General features: G+C 47.4%; 1 protein-coding gene across 1 annotated transcript in view; it reads left to right on the forward strand.

Moving 5' to 3' along the window:
* Window positions 1–25952, forward strand: part of LOC147669896 (adrenocortical dysplasia protein homolog) — a 256261-nt gene that overhangs the window by 189122 nt on the left and 41187 nt on the right. Inside the window, exon 10 of the mRNA XM_086948161.1 lies at window positions 22136–22217. Within this exon, the coding sequence (XP_086804287.1) occupies window positions 22136–22217 (82 nt within the window). The remainder of the gene's footprint in view (window positions 1–22135; window positions 22218–25952) is intronic.

Here is a 25952-nt window from a genome sequence, read left to right on the forward strand (position 1 = left end):
CCATTACTTGCTTTAAGACCTTTGAAAAGGTAAACTGTGCCATGAGATGAAGATGGCAGTTCTGGTTCCAATAATCGACTGTGAGGATCATGTCCAAGTCAAGGCGATAGTAAAAACATATTCCTTGGACATACGTAAAGGATTCGGGCTCCTCCTGTTCATTTAAGACCTTCTTAAGTGCCTACTGGGAACTTGTGCTCTATTTTTGTTGGTCCTGTGCTACAGTTGTAACTGCAGACTGAGCTCCAGACCATTAAATAAACCACCTGAAGATGTAAGTGGGGAAATATGTAGACATTCTTGAAGTCCAAATGCACCATCCAGTCCCATTTCGTTTAGGGGTCTCCCAACATAAGAGTGGCATCCATTTTGAAATGCCTTTACAGGAGCTTGATCTATTTTCCACTACGGTTCTGAAGGGAAAAAGATTTGCCCCAAAATTTGCAGAATCCCTGGGAAGTTTTTTATGGAAACCTTGGATCGTCTGAAAAATATATATTCTGATGGATACATATAAATGCAGATTCCTCACTGTAGAATACCCACAGGCAGCCAGGTAATTATGTTAGAAGTGTAATCCAACATTTAGCGCTTTTTTCTTAGTGCAAAATTCATTCTTGCCTCCAGAATGGGGCAGACAATGCATTTTGTGCTAAGACAAAAGCACTAAATGCTGCTGAACACAACAAGCAGTCGCCAACAGCCTCTTGCTCTCCAGCGTTTGGATTTTTGCCCCAAATTACTCTTAATTACTCAAGATGGCATAATTGCATAATCTCTGTAATTTCGCTTCACACGAGTAATGCATAAAATTACTGAAATTACTCCAGCATACTCAATACTTCCTGCAGGCCTTTAGCCAGGTTGGATCTGTATGTTTTTCTTAGCAGTGCTCCTTCATGCTGCTAGGTGTTGCCTTGTGGCTCTTCAATGGGTCAGTATTGCCTAATAGTGATGGAGTGGAGCCGTACATAAATGTTACCCCTGTGCATTGATGTCTGTTCCTTTCTTTCCGGGCCTTCCAATGCAGATCCGAATCTCTGCTCCCAATTTAGTTGATCTTTTGATGACGTCTAAAAACGAATTTCAGTGTGACAAGAATTGATGACCCCAAGTAAAACTACATGTTTCACAGAATTCTGTGACTGCACAAAACATATGCCGGTTACAGAAACATACAATGCATGGTTCTGGTGTCTGGGCTCGGCTGATGTCGCTCTTCACTCTGATATTAAAAAGAGCACAACTGTTCTTCAAATTATCTTTGGCTCTGATTCTGATCAAGGGGGAACCCAGGATGCAGATGATGGTGAAGAGTTTCTCCCCGGTCACTAAACAGATGATGCCTTTTACTTGGAATTGCAAGAGGCCGTGACATCTCTCCCGAGGCAGGGCTTGACTCGTCACTTGGGCCACCAATGGAAGAAAGTGACTCCTTTGCAGTGGTGGTTTGGGGGGCAGCTGAGTTTCTGTATTCTGTATTTGCATCTGCCCTCAGTTGAAACCAAGATAAAATACCTCACAGAATTTTTGCAGCCCGGGCCAACTACTTCTGGGTCTTTGCTTTCTTTCCACATGGCCCTCACCAATACGCTGATGGTCTTTTGTTTAATGCCCTATTGTCCATAGATAAATAGGCAGGTGGCCAGGAATCATAGGCCAGGAATCACAGGCCAGATTTTTATGATCCTGATTTTCTTACCAAACATCCTACTCCAGAAAACTTGTAGTTCATGCCTCATCTAGTAAAGTGAATCCCACTTCATTTCCTACAATTGCTTCGGATAGGAAATATAAGAGGATTGAGGCTTTTGGCAAACATATGTTTTCTTCCTCCAGTCTGGCATTACAGTTGGTTAATGCTGTTTGGTTACTAGGTCTGTATACACATGCCTTATGGTATGGGCAGCCAGATTTTTCCGGCTGTCCCTTAGGGCCTCTTTGGTGCAGGCAATTCATGATAAATAAGGCTCTACAAAATATGTTATCCCTGTTGGTCTAGATATTATTGATTGCCTGGTGAGGGAAGTTGGCACTAGTGTTGTACTTCTTTATACACATGGTGCACTCCATAGGATTTTCTGGTGATGTACATGTTGGTAAGGAGGTAGACTCTGTGCTGGAGCACTTTAAGAAAAATTAGACAAAGTGTCACCTTGGGTCTGTTGACTCCTGCCAAGCAGTTTGCACACCAATGCACAAAATTCACATGTTATTTGAGAAAGAACTCTGAAAATAGCGACATTTCTACAAGAAATTTGGATGACCTTTGCAGTGTTCCCACTGTGTATAATTGTATGTTTCCCTAGGATAACTAGTTCTATGTATGTATTAATGTACATATTGATGAAAACAATACATTTCTTTATAATTCAATTTATTCGAATAACGATCTTCATGGTTAAAGGCAGTATATGCCAGCAAACCAGACATTATTAGATTTCCAGTCTCTTTATTCCAGTCATCTGAAATAGAATCAGGAATAATAACATAACTCATGGAACCTTTCAATGCATATAGTAATTGCAGTGTCTCAGTAGACCCCATAAATTGATTAGGAACCTTTTCCCTAGCTACGCCACCAGCCACAGGATAGGATGTGATGTTGGTAGCTTAGACGAGTTCTGTGGGATGATAGATATGGTTGAAGTTCCCTAACCACTGGTTGTGGACCTGATCTTTCAGCAAGGTAATGTCCATTTAGAAACAGTAGAATGACGATCGTCATGGTCAGCCACATAATGAAAAGTATACTCCTATATTGATCCACACATAGGATCCATAGGATCAAGTGGTTATCAATTACCTGTCACAAAACCACTGATAAGAAAAAAGCTATGGCATAAAGTGACTATGGAGAATGCTGAAAAGTCTTCTGTATAGAATTCAGATTTGTTCTCATCACTCATTGTCCCTTGTAAAGGCTTCATCTGTATTGATGTTTACTCATGTGGTAGCTCATAGTAAACCATGGTGTTGCGTTGAACATTTGCAACTTTGTGATGGCAACATTGGATTCATCTGTTGAACCCACTGCTCTGTATAAAGTTGGAGAAGCACTTTGCACACACATGGGTACTCAAGATAGTGGTGTTACAGCTCTCTTCTAGGGGTATTTCATTCAGAGTAGGAAGAGGCTGAAAGGCTCTATTCTGATTCCTTCTTGGTGTCCATGATGTTCTTCTATACATAATTGGCCCCATAGTGCTTTTTAACAAAGTTAATGTACATCTGCCGGTTTCTAATTGAACCAGACAAAGGAGGCATAATTACAGTGCATTTGCCTTCTATCCCAAGGATAAAACTGGTGGTCTGTAGGCTCAAAAGCTTGCTTATCATGGATCTTTTCACAAACTTCATCTTTTTTAAGGACCCACCCTTTAGCAGCAGCTAAAACCTTCACTTCACTGGTTGCAGCTTCAGAATGATTCACATTGCTGAGCTTATCTCTGACCTCTTGAATACTCTGTAAGACATTCAGACATTGTTCTAGATAAAACTTTTCTTGTTCACCACCATCTCAGGATTATAGAGACCAGGTATATACATGGGTACTCCAAAGAGCACCTCCGATGAAGTGTGACTTTCGAATACTTGTCTAGAGAAGTTATTTAATGCTCTCTGAACTCCATACAAATTATGGTACTAGCTAAGACCTGAACCTAGTACTGTAGCAGTCAAGGCTAGTTTAATTGTGCTTTTGCATGTTCAACTAATCCATTGGACTCCGATCAAAACTGATTACTGAACTGAAGACAAACTCCCAGGACAGACATAGCATTCGTGTAAGCCTTACAGACTAATACAGGTCTGTTGTCTGAATGAAGTCAATGAACTGCTCCCATTGCTTACAAACATTGAAAATCCTTTACAACAGCTCAAGAACTTGCATTGCTCTGTGGTCGCACCCATAAGAATCAAGATCATGATTAAATTACTACCAATATGTACTCATTCTGATCAACAGAATGTATTGGTCAAATATGGCAAATAAATAACCCTTACCAGGATGTTGGAGACTGTAAGGATGGTAGTTGGGGGTCTTCTAACTGAGGTTTTGACTTGCCATCTTCTAAAATAATCTCTAGTCTGTTGATGGAAAGGGACACCAGTAGCTTTGGTGGAGCATTGCTAGTGTTGCAATAATGCCAGAATGGGCATGTGTCAATTCCTCATGTGCTTTCCTGATTAAGTTTAAACTTCTTGTATAGTAACCACAGGAATCTTATCTAAATCAAGGCTGTAAAAGTACTTAGAAAGAAACCCCTCTGGAGGCGTCCTACCTTTTATGGTTGTATGTATTGCTGTTAATATATCTGTGTCGATTTTTTGTCTGAGATCTGGTTAGTACTGCTACTCTGACAGTCTGTATTGCAGCTGTGGCAGCTAAGTCAGCCGCACAGTACCTTTTGGCGTGAAAGCCATCATGTTGATGGCCCAAAGTGTGCGTTAAATGTGCCAATAGAAGCTTACCTTGTAAGACAGCAACCTTTACCCATATCTGTTTATTCTTATTAGGTTTCCACTTTGAATCCTTGAATCCATTCAGGCATCAGTGTTTCAAATCTACATTTTACAATTGCATACAGAAGAACGAATCAGACTCTATTAGTTTGGGAACTGACAGGTTAGCCTTTTGTAATGTTAATGCCAGGGCATGAATTTCTGCATGTTGTACCGTGCTATCATGTAACATTTTAGTGTAGGTGCTCTGCGGATGGAATTCACCATCTTTCACTACACCTACACAAGCTGCGGAGTACCTACATCTTGTGGCTACCGCTCGTTGAGCAGAGCCATTTGTATTGAGCACATTCTGATGTGACTCAATGATCGAGGCATTTTGGAATTAAAGTGACATTCTATTCTTGGCAATTCAGTAAGTCCCGATGTTCCCCAGTGCCAACCTAATGCTCAGCGTTGACAGGATGCCCAAATACTCATAAAGATTGTCTTTCATGAACTACTACTCTAAACGCTTCTGCCCCAGTCGAACCGCCACACTCAAAATAATAGTCATCAGTGGAAGAGCCCGCCCCGAAAAGAATAAGTAAACAAAAAAGCAAAAAGAAAATAAATACAAGACACGGGTCATAAAATAATTGTGAACTCTCTCAGACCCCTTCGCTATAGAAAGGAGCACCAGACAGGGCTGCCCCTTGTCCCTTCTTCTGTTCGCCTTGGCAAGTGAACCTTTGGCACATTGGATCAGGAGAGACACTTCAGTTGGAAGGGACATCAAAAAGACTGCATCCCCATGCATGTAGATGACATGCTCTTTTTCACCAGTGTCCAGCACACATATTTAAAATGGCCTTCCTGGTCACTTGCACTACCAGTAATTGAATGGGCCTGCACAGGGGCATAGCTGCTCATGCAGTTATGTCTACACATGCAGTATAGTGCACCCTGCCTTAGAACAATTGATGGACAGACTGCTGAACAATCTCAAACATTCACCCCAGTACCGAGATCTGGGTCTAAATCCATAGTTTTTTTTGCTTCACATGCCATACCAGTTTAAACCCAACCATTTGCAAATCAGCCTTTACCCTGTTCGCCATGGAAACAGTCCAGCTCGAACTGCCAGGCCAGGTCTTCCCTGGACCGGAAACAAGCCTAGCTAATGAGGGGTATTACCCTAAAACTGGTCCCATGATGCTTGTATCTGGTCCGGGGACTTGGTGTTTGGGCTAGACTGTTCCCATGAGGAGCAGGTTCAAGTCTGATTTGCATATGGCTGGGTCCAAAATAGGGTTGCTTAGTGAGCAGAAGAATAATGGATTTAACCCAGATCTCTTGACTGGGGGTGAATGTTTGATTCATTCAGCATTCTATCCATCATTTGTTGCTGCAGCACTTTTCGCCCTAAGTGGGATGGATATGCCCAGATGTGGGTCCCTTGCTTGCTGTGCCACTGAATTCAGGCTAGCCTGGCTAATGAGGGGTGTTACCCTGAAACCAGTCCTAGGATGGTGTTTCCAGTCCAGGAGGACCTGGCTTGGCAGTTCGGGCTGAAGTGTTCTCAAGAGGAGCAGGGTCAAGATGGATTTGCATATGGCTGGGTCCAAACTGGGGTGGCATAGTGAGCAAAATACCAATGGCTTTAACCCAGATCTCTTGACTGGGGGGTAAATGTTTGATTCGAAAGGGCAAGAACTGGTTCAGGAAGGGAAGTTAATTTCCAACTCTCCCATTAGATGCGCACTGGACTCTGTGGATACTGCTGCCAGAGGCATCAATGCAAGTGTCCTACGCAGGCATGCCTGGCTGCGTATTTCTGGATTTAAACAGAAGTCCAGCAAACTTTACTTAATGTCTCATCAGGCTATGATTCAGATGTTTCAGAATGGAGCACGCGTTCCAGTCCTGATGGTCTCGCCCTGCTAGGTCTTCTATCTTCCTGAATCCTCCTGGTCACTCATTCACACTGACACATGAAGGCCATCCAGTGGTGCTTTCACAGGCAGTGGTTCCAGTATGGTTGGGATCTTGCACTCTTTATAGTGATCTCGGGGGACACTGCACACTGGAATTGATTTGATGTGATGAAGTGTGGAAGACAACCTTGTTCAACAGATGCCCAGCCTCCACCAGCAGTGACCACTTTCAGGTGGGGAGCAAATCTAGAGAAACTGGAGATCAGAAACCTTTTCTCCCCAGGAAATAAGATGTGTATAACACTCTGTTGGAGCTGCAGGAGATTCTGGTAGCGATCAAGGCTTTCTAGCAATTCTGTCCAAATCATGACAGACAGGGTGATCCCATATGGTACATTAGCAAGCAGAAAGGAGTGGGGCTATACCTTCCCTGTCTAGAAGTAATAGGACTCTGTTCCCAGTCCTGGGTACAGGTATACCAGTTCTGTCTGGTTGCCAATCATTTGACTGGTGATTTAAATGTCCGAGCAGGCAACCTGAGTTGGCATCACCTTGCCTACCACAAGAGGAGACTTTCCTAAGAGGTGGTGTGATATATCTTTGACCTTTGAGGTACACCTCCGGTGAACCTATTTGCCACTTGCAACAATGTATGTTGCTTTCACTTCTGTGCGTTCATTATTCGTTGCAGGTAGTCTTCGGAGACTCATTTCAGTTGAGGTGGAGCTTTCCACTTAACTAGGTGTTTCCCCTCATACCCTTGATTCATCGCATACTGAGAAAAATTCCCCTAGACCAGGCCCAGAGTATCTTAATATACCCCTGACTGTCGGAGAAAAGTGTGGTATACAGACCTAAAGCATTTTTTCTTGTGCCCCTCCTTCCCTGTACCCTTCACAGGGCAAAACTCTTCTCTCAATGGGTAGGGCTGTTGCTGCACCTCAGCGTCCTGAGCCTTCACTTTTTTGCATGGCGATTAAGCGGGGAAATCTGAACACTTTTCCTTTGCATTCTAAAGTGGTGGATGTTGTCTTAAGTGCCCGCAGCCATTCCACCACAATGGTATATTCTGGGAGATGGGGTAGGTTTCTGAAGTGGAGTTCAGTGTGTGAAATGTGATGTATTATATGGTGTGGTTGTGAGACTTCACCTTGTAATTCACTTACAAAACCATCTTGTGTCAATTTAGGCTCATTTGTAAAACCTCTTGCTTAAACCTGGGTAGCTGTGACTTTGAGCATCAAGGCTTAAACAGAGGAACTGGCGTATAGCATTTAGACACACCAAACCACAGAAAAAGAAAGTCATGCAACACAAAAGAAATCCTACAACAATTTATAAAAATGTGTAAAAAAACAGAGATTTTTATACATTTTTAGACACTAAAATTTACAAAATCCACCAGAGGATTCTTAAGATATATATTCTTAAGTAAAGCGTAAATCTCAGCGTTTTAGTTCAAAGCGCAAACAAGCATTAGTAACCCTACAGTTAGAGTTGTGTTTGACTACTCTGACCCAGACTAGGCAACTAATTTCGACAGGGAGAAGGTCAGGGAGACCAGTAAGGAGCATTTGGACAGTTACTTGGTCACCAAAGCAGTCTCAAGTCCAGTACCACACTTTACAAGAGGACCTCCATAGACTTCAATGAAGTTGTCCTGATACTGAGAATGCAGGATGCTGAAAGATGCTCTGGGTGCTGTGTGGTCGACATTGGTCTTCCTGGGATTACTTCTCAGTCCATGGGTAAGATGGAGGTGGCTTTGGCCCTAGAGTTCAATGTCCCTATCAGTCCTCTCTAAGCCTTTAGAAGTCTTGGCAACCAGTCTGCACTCTGACAACTCTCCTGAGTCCGCCGGACTTGTGTGCAACGTTTGAGCACCGAGGAGTGATGGTCTTTGCTGTACGTTGGCAGTTAGAAGCGATCCGGTAAAAACTGGTACTAACAAGCTGCAGTGGGCAACTTCAGCTTTTATGGCCCTGGTGCTAGAACAGGGAGTCAGTCGACTGAGTCTTGGAGTTCGCCTTTTCTGTCTAGGGCTCAGGAGTATCTTTTTAATGAGTCAGGCACCAGAGGTACATTCCTCTCTTAGTTAGTCCAAGTAACAACAGGTGCAGTCCAGCGTCAAAGGCTAGTGCAGCCTCTCTTGCCAGGTCCAGGGGTCAACGGGGCAGTCCTTCTTTGATCATCGTCCCAGCCAAGATGTAATCTGAGTGCCAGGGATGCCATGTTCATGCTCATAAGTACCCTTGGGAGATGAAGCAGGCACTAGCGAATGAGCTACGAGGACCTTCTGATGACTTCAGCTATATGTGGCATCTTAGCAATCGCATAGATCACCATTCTGGCCACTCTCAAGATGTCTGAATTCCTCTCTTGGTGTGACTCACCTGGTAGCCCACCCTAAAGGTGTGCTACCTATGGGCTATATGGCAACAGAAAAAATGGTTTTGCAACTGGTTTACCCTCTCTGTTCCCGCTGCCAGCCCGCCTACCTGCACAAAGGAGCAGCCCCTCTCGAGTGGAGTTGCAATTTGCCCATCAAAGGCGGCCTCTTCTTTGAATCTCGCCTTTTGCACCAACACCCTGTGTGACATTCCGTGGGTGGGAGGTAACAACTCCCTCTGCGGCAGGCCCATATTGTTCCTGTATTTGGGAGTCCTCTACAGGTCCAAATCTCACCTCTTCTTACTAGGGCAGAAGGCTGCCTGGTTGTCAGCTATTGTGAACGGCCACCGGAAAAACTGTGCAACAGAGTGGCTACTTTCTAAAAGTTGCTTTTCCTTAGAAGTGATATTATATTCGACTTAGACATCAAGTATGGCTTAATGCCACGATTCTTTTGATATCTTGAAGTACTAATTTTAGTAGACCCAATCCGACGTTCGTTCGGCTGAGATGTCAGCCTGTCTCTCTGTACTGGCAGTTGGGCTACTAGCCTCTCCACATCAAAAACAATAGTTTGGGGTTTTTACTATTTGAACCTAAGAAAATATACTTCCAACTAAATAATATACACCTACCTGCCTTAGGGCTCAATCGGCCTTTATTAGGGGAGACATATATATTGCTATGGGAAGTGTGGGCTTTGCCATTGGTTTAGGTGGCATAGTTGAACTCACAGTTTAAACCTGCTATTTCAGACTGAAGTGGCAGGCTGGAAACCATGTTGTCCTTTGTCACACTCAGGGAGTCACAATCAGTGCTGCTGCTCTGAGTGGACACTTTAAGTTGCATGCCCTGGTTATCCTTGGTACCATATAGTAGGGACTTATAAGTAAGTTAGCTCATGTGAACTGAGGGTAGCCAATTCAATATACATTTTGCAATGGGTTATAGCACTGGAACTGAGGCTTGATTAGCAGGCCTCCGTGCACTCTGAGTAATAAAAAAAAACAGCAGCATCAGTCCAATACTTTGTGGGTGAGCATGCAAAAAGACATATTTCCTTACATTCAGACAATTCAGTTTAGCCTCTTAAGACCCCCCTGTCATACACCATGTGCTTTGCCGTGGCGCCATTTTGACAAGGTTGTACGACGGGTACAATCAAGTGCTACTTTATCAGCTTTTCTCTGTCCTACAGACCAGCCGTCCCCATTCAAGTCAGCCATTCCCCTTTCTCCTTTCATAAGGCCTTAATGGGATGTTAATCTTGTTCTTACATTTGTTTAACTTTTGCACTGTTGCTACTACATACTTTTAAGACTTTTCCTGGTAGCGATTACGTTTGTAAGATGGTTCCTTGAGTTACAAGCACTGAGCGTCAAGCCTCTCTTCACTTTCTTCTTTCCTGACAAGCTGGGTCATAAAATCAGGGCTGATTTCATGCACAACGTGGTAACATCCTTCCATTTATTGCAGTCCACCACTCCGCCTACCTTTTTCACCCTTATCCACACCCCATTAATGAGGGGGAAATGCTTCACACGCTGGATACCAATAGAACGTTCAGCTTTTATGTTGACTACACCAAGGACTTCAAGTTTGACAACAATCTTTTCATGGGCTATACTGGCAAATCACGGGCAAAGCCATCCAGAAAAGGACTATCAGCCAGATTCATGAAGGTACCATTCTGCGATTAGCAAATTGCGAAAAATTGCGAATCGCAGTTTGAGAATCGCAGAATGGCATTCATGTAGAAATAAGATGAAATAAAGCGAATCGCTATTGATCGCAATTGCCGACTGCAATCTTGCCGCAATCGCATATTAATCGCAGAATCTGCAATTTTCAATGTAGAAATTGTGACCTCGCAAATAGCGAAATCGCTATTTGCGATCTCGCTAACTGCGGGATAGCAAAAACGGGAAGTCTCATTTCGAGCCCACTGATGACATCACAACCAGGAAGTAGGCTCACCACACCCACAAACAGAACACAGAGCCAGGGAGTGGCAGCAGGATACTGAGGAGCACCAAACTTTACACTGTGCAGCACCCCAGCTTTAAACAAGTTTTCCAAGATGTCCCAGGATGCAGCAGGGAGCAGTGGGCAGGAGAGAAAGCGGAAAATTAAGTTTTCTGAACTTGAACTGGAGCATCTAATTGAGGGGGTGTGCAAGGATCATGCCCGGCTCTTCGGAAAAGACTCCCGGAGGGTGCCAGAGGCAGATAAGCGCAGGATCTGGCAGCGCATCTGCGCTAAGGTCAATTCGGTTGGGGTGACCCAGCGGTCAATTGATGACCTAAAAAAGCGCTGGTACGACCTGAGAGGTCGCTCTAAGGAGCGTATTGCGGAGAGGCTAGGGGAGCGACTGGCCACCAGTGGAGGGGAACCTGTAGCCACACCGAACACCCCATTGGAGGACCTGATAGAGGACACCATTGCGCCAGAAGCCTGCGTGGGGGTCATTCAGCTGGACTCGTCTCGACCCAGCCAACAATCTGAGAGTAAGTGCCATGCAACTGCGACCCTGTCCCCCAACAATGCCCATGACTCCTGAGCTAGCAATATGACATCCCCAACAATGCAGCCCATGCGCACCAAAAAAGCCCCATTGCATTGTGGTAGTTGTAGTGTAATCATGTACCCCCAGTTAGCCCAACACTGCCAGAGCAGTTAATGCAAAGTAAATCCAAAAGCCAGTCAGGGAAAGCAAGGCTGCATGCATGTATCAACATTGCTAGCGCAAGATACATAACATTAATCATGCACCCTTTCACATTACAGGTGCAGTTGAGCAAGCCAGCACAGACAGCGAGGCCCTGCACATCGCCGAGAGCCAGGAGGACACTGAGGGTGAGGGCCAGTCCTCCCAACGACCCGGCCCATCATAGCCACCAGCAGTGCTTCCACCACCACCACCCCGTGCGGACAGGGCCACCCCTGCTGCCACAGCCGTGCAGCCAACACCCCAGGAAACAGCCACAGCAGTGCTCCCACCACCACCCCGCGCGGACAGGGCCACCCCTGCTGCCACAGCCGTGCAGCCAACACCCCAGCAAACAGCCACAGCAGTGCTCCCACCACCACCACCCCGTGCGGACAGGGCCACCCCTGCAGCCACAGCCGTGCAGCCAACACCCCAGCAAACAGCCACTGCAGTGGTACAGGCTCCACCGCCAACGCCTAGGAGGCAGACGAGGCGCACAGCTGGTGCAAGATCACACACCAACGCACTGAGGCGCCAGCAGCATCAGGGCCCAGCAGGCACCGGCAGGGCACTTCAAATACCTGATCCAGGCCTGGCCATCGAACGCCGCATGCTGGCGGTGCATCGCACACAGGCGCGTCACCTTGCAGCAATGCTCACCCAGATGCAGGCGACAAGCCAAAACATTGCCCAGATGACCGCTGCAGTCCGAGAGAACAGCCAGCTGCTGGTAGCCCAGCAGGACATGACCCGCCGACGCCACCGCCGCCACCGCCAGCTACTGGCCCGCCTATCGGCCTACACAAGATCCATACATGTAGTTGGGAATGCTACATCACAGCTGGCACGCAGGTCACTCGCCATGCAGGGCCAGATGGTGCAGTGTTGCCAGGATGTGGCCAGGTCTCTAGATCTACTTACCGCAGCAGTGCTCGGCAGCCAGGCCACTGCCCATGGAGAAGCAGAGGGGGCTGACGACGCGAGTGAGGCTGCGTCAACCAGCAGCAGTGCATCCTTGCCACTGATGCCTGCACGTCGCCGCAGCAGCAGGCCAACAGCAGCAACTAGGGCCAACACCGTCCCTCAGGATCCAGAGAGACGACTTGGGGCGTCTCGTCGTAACCGACTGTGAGGACTCAGACACTCTGAGGGAGGCCATGCAGTACACCCCTGCAAACCCACTACCCCAGCATGGGGAGGTATGGAGTAATACTCTCTTCATGAGACAGTAGAATAACTAAAGGCCAATTTATTGTGCATAAACAATAAAGAGTAATGGTCAAACTTGAATCACACTCATGTCATTATTAAATTTGTCATGCATGGGTGCAGTGTTTTGTGAGGGGAATGGGTGCACTAGAAACAGTTAATAGTGATGTGGTTGCGGCGCCTGTGTCCTTCAGCAGTATTTTCTCCGCGTGCATGACGTACATGTGGAGTGACCGCTGCGCCTCTCACCAGGCCGGGTCACCCCCTTGCTCCTCCTGCCGCCTCCTGCTCCTACCAAGCCAGCCTTTTGCCGCCTTTTCCGCCGCTGATGCTCCCCTGCCCCCTCGAGCGGCCCAGCCACAGCTGAGCCGCCCGCTCGCCAGTTTTCCCGCTGCTGCTCACCACAGGCCCTGCCCGCCACCGGCCCATTGGCCGACCCGCTCCCGCCGCCCAGCTGACCCGCCCTCCCGTCCCCCTTCTTATGATGCCCCCAGAGCGACCGCGCAGCGGACGCGCCGATTGAGCGCCGAAGGTGCGCCAAAGGTAAGCCCGTCTGCGCCCGTCCGCGCCTGGACCGCGCCCAGCGCCAGGACCCCTGGCCCCCGCAGAAACCAGCCCACCCGCCGGACCTATGACGCCACCGAACTCTACGCACTCAACGCCGGTAGAATCCCGGGCTGCTACCGAGCCACCCCGAGACGCACCCACGGACCCTTCTGCTGCCACTCCTGCAAGTTCACCTGCATCCGGACCTCCACTACTCCAGCACCGACCAAGACCAAGACGAGCAACAGCAGCAGCCACCTGAAATGCATCCTGCTCAACACCCACTCCGTCCACAGACACGCTGTCGAGCTCTGGAACCTGCTCGACACAACTTTACCAGACGTCGCCTTCCTCACGGAAACCTGGATGAACGCCTCTTCAGCGCCCGACATCGCCATCGCCATCCCAGACGGCTACAAGATCATCCGAAGGGACCGCATCAACCAGACCGGAGGAGGCATCGCCCCCAAATATCTACAGGCCCTTGCTAAACCCTACCTCCCAAATCGCAGTCTGCGCTCAGGCACAGCGGCGAACTTTGTGGTACCTAGGTTTAAACGAGCCAGAATAGGCGGGAGATCTTTCTCCTACCTGGGGCCAATGCTGTGGAACTCACTGCCTATCCACATACGCAAGGAGGAAAGCTATGTGAATTTTAGAAAGAGCATAAAAACTTGGCTGTTTAATAAATAATTGCTTTGTCTGTTCTCTTCCCAGTGGTATTGTGTGTCTTGCGGGTCTGGCGCCGGGAAACCCTTTATGGGTAGCTGCGCGCCTTACAAATGCTATAAAATAAATAAATAAATAAATCCACAAGAACACCATCACGACCAACACCGACGACACCCTCTCACCCGCCGAGCACCTGCACTTCCAGGTCCACATCAACCCCAAGACCACCCTCTGAGGCACTCTCATCTACAGACCCCCGGGACCACGCACACAATTCAGCGAAGACATCGCCGACTTTGTAAGCCAGCACGCCCTCCTCTCCGCTGACTACATCCTCCTCGGGGACCTTAACTTCCACCTGGAGAACAACAACGACCGCAACACCACCACCCTGCTGGACAACCTCGCAAACCTGGGTCTCAAGCAGCTGGTGACCACCCCCACCCACTACGCCGGACACACACTCAACCCCGTCTTCTCATCCAACAAGGACATCACCTTCAGCCACGCCACCGGACTCCACTGGACGGACCACAGCTGCGTCCACTTCAGCTTCAGAAGGACCACGATCCACCACCACCAGCAACAGGTTGCACGCAGAAGCTGGAACAAGATCACAGCCGACCAGCTCGCGACTTCCCTGAGCAAGAACCCACCCACCAGCGCAACGAACCCCAGCCAAGCGGCCACCAACCTCATGAAGTGGATCAGCGACTGCGCAGATGACCTCGCCCCCCTGAGGACCCCGCCTAGCAGACCCGGTAGCAAGAAAGCCCCATGGTTCACCGACGAACTCAAGAGCTCCAAGAAGAACTGCCGAGCCCTCGAGAGAACCTGGCGCAGAGACCCAACACCGGACAACATGACTGCCCTCAAGCTCGCCACCCGAAAACACCACCAACTCATCCACGCCACCTAGAAAACTGCATTCAAGGAACGACTGGACAACAACACACACAACAGCAAGGAACTCTTCAACATCGTTAAAGAGCTCTCCAACCCCAACGCCGGAAACAACAACATCATCCCTTCGCAAGACCTCTGCAACTCCTCGCCTCCTACTTCCACAACAAGATCGCGGACATACACAACAGCTTCAGCACTCAACCGACGCACGCCACGACCGAACCACCACCCTCCGCGCCTGGACCCCGATCAGCACCGAAGACACCGTCCGCACGATGAACTCCATCCACTCCGGATCTCCGACCAACCCCTGCCCTCACCACGTCTTCAACAAGGCCGACGCTGTCATCGCACCCCACCTGCGGGACATCATCAACACCTCCTTCGACACCGCTACCTTCCCGGAGAGCTGGAAGCACGCCGAACTCAGCGCTCTACTCAAGAAGCCATCAGCCGACCCCACCAACCTCAAGAACCACCGCCCCATCTCGCTGCTCCCGTTCCCTGCAAAAGTCATCGAGAAGACCGTCAACAAGCAGCTGGCCGCCTTCCTCGAGACGAACGGATCCCTCGACCTCTCGCAGTCTGGCTTCCGCCCTGATCGCAGCCACCGATGACATCCGAGCACTGCTTGGCAATGGAGAAACAGCAGCCCTCATCCTCCTAGACCTCTCCGCGGCCTTCGACACTGTCTGCCACCGTACACTAGTGCAGCGATTCAGCAACGTCGGAATCCAGGAGAAGGCACTGGAGTGGATCATCTCCTTCCTCGCCGGAAGGACACAGAGAGTCCGCCTCCCCCGTTCAGATCTGTAGTCATCTGCGGCGTTCCTCAAGGCTCCTCGCTCAGCCCAACCCTCTTCAACGTCTACATGAGCCCCCTCACAGCCATCGCACGCCAGCACAACCTCAACATCATCTCCTATGCCGAAGACACCCAGCTGATCCTCTCCCTCACCAATGACCCCGCCACCGCCAGAGCCAACCTTCACGAAGGGATGAAAGAGGTAGCCGAATGGATGAAGAACAGCCGCCTGAAACTGAACTCTGACAAGACGGAAGTCCTCATCCTGGGATCCTCACCCTCCGCCTGGGATGACTCCTGGTGGCCCCCCGCCCTAGGCAGCGCACCCAAACCAACAGACCACGCACGCAACCTGGGCTTCATCCTGGACTCCTCCCTCTCCATGACCAGACAAGTCAACGCCGCCTCCTCGTCGTGCTTCAACATCCTGCGCATGCTACGTAAGATCTTCCGGCGGATCCCCACCGAGACCAGGAAGACGGTCACCCAGGCCCTCGTCACCAGCCGTCTGGACTACGGCAACTCCCTCTACGCCGGAACTACCGCCAAACTCCAGAAGAGACTCCAGCGGATCCAGAACGCCTCAGCACGACTCATCCTGGACATCCCCCGTCGCAGCCACATCTCCGGACACCTGAGAGACCTGCACTGGCTCCCGGTCAACAAGAGAATCACCTTCCGACTCCTCACCCACGCACACAAAGCCCTACACAACCAAGGCCCAGGATACCTCAACAGCCGCCTCAACTTCTACGCTCCCAAACGCCAGCTTCGATCGACCGGCCACGCCCTCGCCGCCGTCCCCCGCATCCGAAGAGCCACCACAGGGGGACGGTCCTTCTCCTACCTCGCCGCCAAGACATGGAACTCCCTCCCGACCCATCTCCGCCTGACCCAGGACCACCTCGCCTTCAGGAAGCAACTCAAGACCTGGCTGTTCGAGCAGTAGCAGACCCCCCTCCCCTAGCGCCTTGAGACCCTCTGGGTGAGTAGTGCGCTATATAAATGCTTTGGTTGATTGATTGAGGCGGCCAGTTGTCCCCTTCAGACTCACTGCCAGATATCTCCACTGGTATCTTGCGCTTGGTAGTTATGTTGTGGAGTATTGCACACACGGCCACGATGCGGCAGCAGACCTCAGGTGTGTATTTGATGGCCCCACCAGTCTTGTGCAGTATGCGGAAACGGCTCTTCAATAGGCCAAATGTCCTCTCAATGCAATTTCTTGTTCGTATGTGTGCAGCATTGTAACGCCGTTGCTTTGGTGTGGCAGGGTTGAGGTATGGGGTGAGGAGGTACTCACGTAGACCGTAGGTGCTGTCACCTGAGGGTAATAAGCACAGGGTGAGTGCCTATTCTGCGCAGATACATGATCAAGGTGTAGTATTTGGGGACATGTGTACTTACCTAGTAGGTGTCCTTCGCCAAAGTCTCCCATTGCCAGTCGTGTGTGAATGCCGCTGTGCCGGAAGATGAAGGAGTCATGTGTGCTGCCCGGATATTGTGCCACTATGTCCGTGATGTAATTCTTTGCTTTGCACACCATCTGGATATTGAGGGAGTGGTAGGACTTGCGGTTGCGGTACATGTATTCCGTTTGTGCTGGTGGGCAGATGTGGATATGGGTACAGTCAATGCATCCAATTACATGCGGGAAATGTGCAATGTTGTAGAATTTCAGCTTGGTGTCATTTATGTCCTGTTGGGTGGTGGGGAATGAAATGTAGTGGTGTAGCCGGGTCAGCATTGCATCCAGGAAACTCCTTAGGCAGCGGGACATGGTGGGCTGGGATATCCCCCCTGCGACGGCAACTATTCCCACCCATGTGCAGGCTGCACAATACCTGCACATGGGTGGGAACGGCATTGGTTCTCCTTGTTGGATGCTGCAGCAGGGGATCTAGGTCCTGGATCAGCTTAATGATCATTGGCCCATTTAGGCAGTACTTGGCATAGATTTGCTCCCTGGTTTGGCCCAGAAGGGTGACCCGCTAACGGAATATCCGCTCCTGGATCCTACGCCTGTTCTGTGCTGCTCGCTGTAGCCTACGCCGCCTGACCACCATGTAGAGTCCTGGCATTGTGAGAGTCCTCAGTCTCCAGCTGCATGTCCTTTAGTGGGTTTGGTCAGGCCTGCACCTGTTTGCAGTTAACTTTAATCAACTTTTTTTTTTCTTTGCTGGTTACCACCTGGTTTGGGTTCTCCTTAAATAGCGCCTCGCAAGTAGCGATTTTCGTGTTTTTCGCAATCTGCGATTTTTCATGAATGGCAATTGCGATTATTTAGCGAGTTTGCAATGGATTTCGCAGAATCCATGGTTTCTCGCTATTTCTAATTCGCATATGGGCTGGTTTCAGGATTCTGCGATTTTATTAGCGAAATCGCTATTTGTATTAAGCGATTTCGCAATTTTGCTATTTTCACTGTCATGAATTGCTTTTACTCAATTTGCGATCGCAATTGCTATTTCGCAACTATTGCGATCGCAATTTGGCTTCATGAATCTGGCTGTTTGTCAAGGTGGATCATCTTGTGCATCAAGATATGTTGAGATTTAGCTCAGAAGAAACCTCCAGGGGGCATCAGAGAACACATTCCACCGGGGCAAAGTCTTCTGCTTTATCTCTGGCAAGGAGAGTCCCAGTGGCAGAGATCTGTAAAGCAGCAACTTGGGCTTCCTTCAACACCTTCCTGAAGAATTACTGTTTGAATTTGGAGGTAGGTCACTAAGCGCACTTAGTCCTCCATGATGTTTTAGTTTAACCAACCTCCTAAATGCACCTCCTCATAGGGTACTGCGCTGGGAAACTTTAAAAAAAAGCATTGGTAATGCATCGTTTTCACCATGTAATGAATTAAGAGCAGTTTTAATCAATCATCGTCCAGGAGAAGTAAAGAGCTTCCTGACAGATAGCATGGGAGTAGAGACGATGTGGTGCAGCGGCCAGAGTTGCTGACTCAAGAGCTAGGGATCCCTGTTCGAGTCTCAGCGGCACGGCGCAACATCCTGTGGTTCTATGCTAATCTCTTAATCTCTATTGGTGATAAATTGTTATCGAAATATGCTGCAATAGTAACTTTGAAAAAATATAGTTCCACCAAAGTGAATGTTATTTTGGCGGCGGGAAACTGAAAAGCGAAGCAGATGAGGAACAAGCATTGGTAAATGCAGGAAAATATGCTACCGCCAATAGAAACAGAGGAAAGGAAAGTGGCACGCCCATGAACCAATGAGAAGGCAGGAAAGAGAGGAGTAAGTCTCTTTTAAGTTAATTTTAAAAACAATAGATTTCTCAAGTGCTGCGCAGACGAAACCTAAAAAAAGTTGAGGAATCTGCAGGTAGAAGTATTTAACAGAAGAAAAAGTTACTCACTGGTATTCAAAGTTTTGGTGGATATGCTATCTGTCTGTAGATTCCTCAACAACCCTACCCTTATCCCTGTGCCTAAAGGCTTGCTTTATGTTATAGTTATAAGGTCCCAAGGCTAAGTTTTTCACCTTACCTTGTCCATCTAATGCTGTTCTTGTTGTGTCTGCCTCAAAGGCACATAACAAACTGATGGCAGTGCATCTTCAACGGTGCTTTATGAATCCAGTGATGTCTCAGTGGCATTGTTTAAAGTGCCGAGATGGAACCAGCTCCCTCTTTCGGTAGCGCATCCTACTGATATGTAGAGCTGTTGAAAAGTTTCAGTATCCTCTGATGCCTAGGTTATTTAAAAGGTGAGGAATCGGCAGGTAGTTGAAGTATCCACCAGAGAGACTCTTACTGAAGCTAAGTAACTTTTTTGGCATGCAGACATATTTGTGAGAAAAAAGTGATTTTTTTTGTTACGGTGACAAAGGACTTGATTAGAAGCAATTGATGATGGTGGAGAAGTTCTAAGTGCATGCTTCCATACAACCATATCATGCCTTTTCCATGCTACAAAGCACAGTATTATAGGAACAGTTACCTCCCAATGGATTTAGTCCCCATGACTTCAGAGAATACTCTGACAATTACGCTCCAGGTGAAGAAAGCCCTGGTGTGGTGGTGAATGAAGGGAGATAATTCATTGAACAGGATGACCTTTGGAGAACATGATTCTTAAGCATTAATATCCTCAGGCACTTCCCTACAGTTAGAGTCACACATGCAAAACAAATATCCCTAGTGGGCAGAAGCCTACATGCAAAGCTAATATTTGCTAGAGCCTGGCAGAATCCACAGGGAAAAATCTTACTTGTCAGTGCGCATGAACTGAAAGCAGTATGGATTGCACTGAAGAACGTTTTTTGCAGTACTTAAAAATGTAAATGAGGCTTGGCCGCTGCTGTAGCTAAAGGCTCATGCCATTGTTCTGGCTGGAATTACCAGCTGCAAAAATCGGATATGGCTCTCCCACACCCAGAAGAATTGGGCGAATAAGTTACCAGAAATTCCTTTCTGCAATTTTGCTCCACCCGACTCAAAATCAGGATGCAAGTGCTAAGACTTAGCCTTTAAATTGCAATAGAGGGGTGCTTGGATGGAAGTTTAGCTTGTGTGAGAATACATATTTTTATGCTTTTTATTTCATTACCTTTTTCTTGTACTTGATAGCAAGTTTAGGAGACCATGATGGACCATGCTCCTGCGGGCCCAAAGATGACAGGCATGGTACACCAAGCCACTGAGCTATTTTAGGTTCATGTGCCTCTGGAAACCTATTCCACACTATTTGTTGTCTGGGGACAAATGGATTGTTCACCACCATGACCCTTATTCCCCCAACCTGACTTACAGCACATCATATACTGCAAAAATTGTGATCTTCACAAGATGACTTTAACACTGTAACGTGAAATACTGCCATTTTACTGTGTGTTTCTCAGTAGTCGGAGATTTGTACGGCAAAACAAGATCACTTTTCTTTACATTAATTTAGAATCGGTTATATCTATTATGTAGACTCTTTTCTAGGAAGTGTGTGGATATGTGCACAGATGAAGCTATCAGTCCGTTCCTCGGAATTAAATGTCCTAATGAATCTTGTGGGATCTCCATCTGAGATTTTCTGTTCATTCAACTCTCGTTTTGTTACCTGGAAGACAACTTTTGTTAGTCGCTATCATTTTTTGCAAGAATAGTTTGTAATTTTTTATATATGTTCAAAATATACTCCAATGCTGATATTGTATTTGCATGTCAACCAGGCACTTCCCCTGCTAGTTTCCTTGCATATCTACAAGCCTGGTTCATGCACTAAGTACTCCCTTTGTTCTGTTTCAAAAGAGCATTATGATTCTACCTTAATAGAACTCTTCAGTAAAAATTCCCAACTGACTTTCATTTGGAATGGTAAATTAGGGCCAGAAATGGCAAAACAAGGCATATCAATCATGTTAGATCCACACATAAAACAAAAGCCAACATGTAACTGTCAAGCAAGCTGTGGCTATCCATGCAAGTGTCAGCAAGCCCAATGTGGTATTCTTTCAAACTACTGATTTAGGCGTCTGTAATGCAGCTTTGTGGAAGTCCTGGAAGAAAATGCACCTATATCACTGAATCTGCTAAAGAGGGGATGTACGTGGGAGAGGTGGTGCTGAAAAACAATCTTGTTAAATAGTTGAATGAACGCTGTATGTCCTTAAAAGATAATCATCTAGCCTAACAAGGTTTTAAAGATGTAAAAGATTAAATATGTGCATATAAATGTAGAATCCAAAGAACTTTGTTGTTGAATTGCATCATAGCCCATTACATTCACTTCACTAGCATATTTTTCTTATTTTCACAAGCTAGTCATCGTGCACGTTGGAACCTCTGAGCAGCTGTTTATTTATTTATTCGTTCATCACAAATGGTTGAATGGAAGTTGTTGTATATATTAATGTGTCCAAAACAGGTCTTCCGTTCCAATGTCTTATATTGGTCCCACTAAAGAGTTAACACTTGTTTACAGTCACGGTTCATACAGAAGTTGAGGGTGTAAAGGGCAGACCGGTGAGGGCATCTGACCAGTAGGATGAGGATGACCCAACAGTTCACTGCTCCTGGGGATAAAGGATTATCAGAATGATATGGTGAACAGGGATTTGCTGAACTTAAGGTAGCTCCTCTCAAGTCTCAGTTCGACGGATAGTGAATTCCACATGGAGTACCCCTTGTAAAGAATGGAGCTTTATACTTTGCTACATTGTTTACTTTGCACATTGCTACATTTATTTACAGGTGAACTTGCAACTCCCTAACTGTCATTTTCCAACGTTTCCTGACCACAGTTTCCTGACCACACTTATGGCAAAAGAAAATAGATTGACCTTGTCACTGCTGGTTCCTATTAATTGAGACAGTCCAATAATAATATCTGGGTTTCATCACAGCACAGAGTTAAACCATGGCATCTTAGTTCTCAATGTAGCTTTTCCAGTTTGTTGGTTGATTTTGTGGGGAGAGTGAAGATTTACGTTACACTGACTAACTTCATTTACTTGCTTGTGTATTTATTAAACATTGAAACATTGTTTCCAAAAATTCTCTTTTCAGACTGGCAAAAGTGTATTTTCTGTTCCCATCAACTGGTTGATCATTGCTCCTGAAGAAGAGGAAATTCTTAATAACCTGGAAGGTAAGTACATCTGGTGTTCTGTTGCAAACAATTTGGATAAATTAAAATCTGTAAATGTGTAATTTTATGTGGATAGTTGAAGGAGAAATAGAGATATAAAGTATTTTAATAAACTCTAAACATTTTAATACGTAAATAGAGATATAAAGTATTTTCATGAACTCTAAACATATTATGACGTTCAGGACGAGCGCTGTAACTTGTCATTTGACTAGTTGGTGTCTCCTTACCATTCACAGCTACAATACTGGTTTTCTTCTAGTAAGCTGATTCTCCACCCTCCTTCCAGCACTCTTTGCTAAAGGCTGTTTGTTGTGGAGCCTGCCTATGTGATTTCAACGTTGCTTCTTTTCTGGCCTCATTTATTTAGTCACATAATTTTTCATGGCGAACTGTGAGTTTTGCTTAGCACACAATGCTGTTGCGAGTCCAGGAAAATGTGTCCATGCAATGCAGCTAAACGGAACTATTAAACTTGGTTCATCAGTCATCAGACTAGTCATCTTGTTGATACTCCATTTATGTTGCTTATTGTTAATCTGAATTATCTTCAAGTCTTCGAGTGTCCTCCAGTTAACCTGATAACTTTTGTGTACCATATAAACATCTTTGTGACAATTCCTCCAAAGCAAACGTATTCGAAAGTATGGTATCTAAATGCATCAATCTTCCAAGGTTCATGGATACACTTTACATTTTTGCAAATTTGTTAGCAATTCATTTTAGTATGGTTACTTTTAGCTCAGTGCACCTGCCCGGATTTTATTTTTGAGGACTAAATTAGCTCGGTCCAAGTCTGCTTTTGCTTTGTAAGTACGTCTGCCACCAAACTACAAAGGAGTTGATGGAAGCTATTAAAAAAATCACATGGGTCACAGTGATCCAAATAGATATTTACTACTGTTCTCCACTAAAGTACTTAGGTGTGTGTTTTTTAATGGGAGTGGAAGAGGCCATGCAGAACAGAAGTGTGGTGTCTCAATGCACAGTGTTGCATGTTCTTCTTCCATTGTGCTGTGCTGGAAAAATTTACAGAAGAAACCAGAGCCATCCAATGGACAGCGCTTTAGAAACCTGTATACTTAATACCAATAAAACAAGCATTTTTAATGCAATAGATCTCGCATTTGTGAGTCTAAGCTATTGACATTATAAATGACAATGCCTTTTATTTATCTGTTCTGATAATTAACACATAAATAAAAGGCATTGTGTCATTTTCAACACCAATAGCTCAACTCTTGTAAATGCGAGACCTATTTTATTTAAAAAAAGGGGCCGCCATTGTCCCAGGCTGCCTGGAAAGTGAAAGCGCACATGACTCGCTGAAGGTTGCAGGAAAGCATGTTGTTCCTGCAGTAGGAGAAACTCATTAAAGAAAATTGTGCTTACAGACTAAAGAAGACAAACCGTGTAACAACAGAAATAAAAGGGTCAGTCCTCATGAGAGGTTACAAATAAAGACAAGGCGGTACTAAGGATAGACTAACAAGCCAATTAACGAATCAGAAGCCAGCATTTACAAATGACATTGACAAAAGCCAATGGCAAATATGGGTCCAACTCGACCGAACCACCGCCCCCCACCACCACCCTCCGCGCCTGGACTCCGATCTGCACCGAAGAAACCGTCCGCATGATGAACTCCATCCACTCCGGATCTCCGACCGACCCCTGCCCTCACCATGTCTACAACAAGGCCGACGCCGTCATTGCACCCCACCTGCGGGACATCATCAACACCTCCTTCACCACCGCCACCTTCCCTGAGAGCTGGAAGCATGCCGAACTCAGCGCTCTACTCAAGAAACCAACAGCGGACCCCACCGAACTCAAGAATTACCGCCCCATCTCGCTGCTCCCGTTCCCAGCCAAAGTCATCGAGAAGACCGTCAACAAGCAGCTGGCCGCCTTCCTCGAGACGAACGGATCCCTCGACCCCTCACAGTCTGGCTTCCGAGCCAACCACAGCACCGAGACCGCCCTCATCGCTGCCACCGATGACATCCGAACCCTGATGGACAACGGAGAAACAGCGGCCCTCATCCTACTAGACCTCTCCGCGGCCTTCGACACCGTCTGCCACCGCACCCTAGTGCAGCGCCTCAGCAACGTCGGAATCCAGGAGAAGGCGCTGGAATGGATCATCTCCTTCCTCGACGGAAGAACACTGAGAGTCCGTCTACCACCGTACAAGTCAGAGGCCACCGAAGTCATCTGCGGCGTCCCTCAAGGATCCTCGCTGAGCCCAACCCTCTTCAACGTCTACATGAGCCCCCTCGCGGCCATCGCACGCCAACACAACCTCAACATCATCTCCTACGCCGACGATACCCAGCTGATCCTCTCCCTGACCAACAACCCCGCCGCCGCCAGAGCCAACCTTCACGAAGGAATGAAAGAGGTAGCCGAGTGGATGTCGACCAGCCGCCTGAAGCTGAACTCGGACAAGACGGAAGTCCTCATCCTGGGATCCTCGCCCTCCGCCTGGGACGACTCCTGGTGGCCCCCCGCCCTGGGCACCGCACCCAAACCGACAGACCACGCACGCAACCTGGGCTTCATCCTGGACTCCTCCCTCTCCATGACCAAGCAAGTCAACGCCGTCTCCTCGTCATGCTTCAACACCCTGCGCATGCTACGGAAGATCTTCCGGTGGATCCAGACCGAGACCAGGAAGACTGTCACCCAGGCACTCGTCACCAGCCGTCTGGACTACGGCAACGCCCTCTACGCCGCAACCACCGCCAAGCTCCAGAAGAGACTCCAACGGATCCAGAACGCCTCAGCCAGACTCATCCTCGACATCCCACGACACAGCCACATCTCCGGACACCTAAAAGACCTGCACTGGCTCCCGGTCAACAAGAGAATCACCTTCCGTCTCCTTACCCACGCACACAAAGCTCTTCACGACCAAGGCCCGAGCTACCTCAACAACCGCATCAACTTCTACGCTCCCAAACGACACCTCCGATCAGCCAGTCACGCCCTCGCCGCCGTCCCCCGCATCCGAAGAACGACAACAGGAGGAAGGTCCTTCTCCTACCTGGCCGCCAAGACCTGGAACTCCCTCCCGACCGACCTGCACCTGACCCAAGACCACCTCGCCTTCAGGAAGAAGCTCAAGACCTGGCTGTTCGGGTAGCAGCAGCACCCCCCCCCCCCCCCTTGCGCCTTGAGACCTTCTGGGTAAGTAGAGCGCTCTATAAATGCCTATGATTGATTGATTGATTGGAGAATGGGCTGGGCTTCAATTCTATACTCTAATACAGCATGCCTCGCAGAGCAGCGTATGCGCTGCCCTGGCTCGACCTAAAAATACTGTGTTAGTGTGGTCATGGCGGGTATTCTAAGAATACAGTTATTTAGTACAGTACTAAAACATAGTATTCCAATGAAGTACAACATTCATTGGACATTAGTTCTACTATCAGATGGCAGTACGTGCCTGGCACATTAGGCTAGTTTATGTTTTTCCTTCACAATAACATCAATTTTGATTATCTTTACTTCTCCTTGCAACAGATGTTCCACTGGTGTTTCCCATTAACCAACGGAATTATGCAAATACTGTTCCCACAACTGTAGCTGCAAAAGCACAAGACCTCGCTACTGTTTGATGCACATACTTTGTAAAAGTTGAGGGATCGATTTCTTCCCATACAGCACAGAGGAAATTCCTTTACTATCCCTAGTAATCACCAACCACTTTAATGAGCCAAGCAACCCCAT

Source organism: Lissotriton vulgaris, unplaced genomic scaffold, assembly GCF_964263255.1.
Source record: "Lissotriton vulgaris unplaced genomic scaffold, aLisVul1.2 SCAFFOLD_1127, whole genome shotgun sequence".
In the NCBI taxonomy this organism is placed as follows: domain Eukaryota; kingdom Metazoa; phylum Chordata; class Amphibia; order Caudata; family Salamandridae; genus Lissotriton; species Lissotriton vulgaris.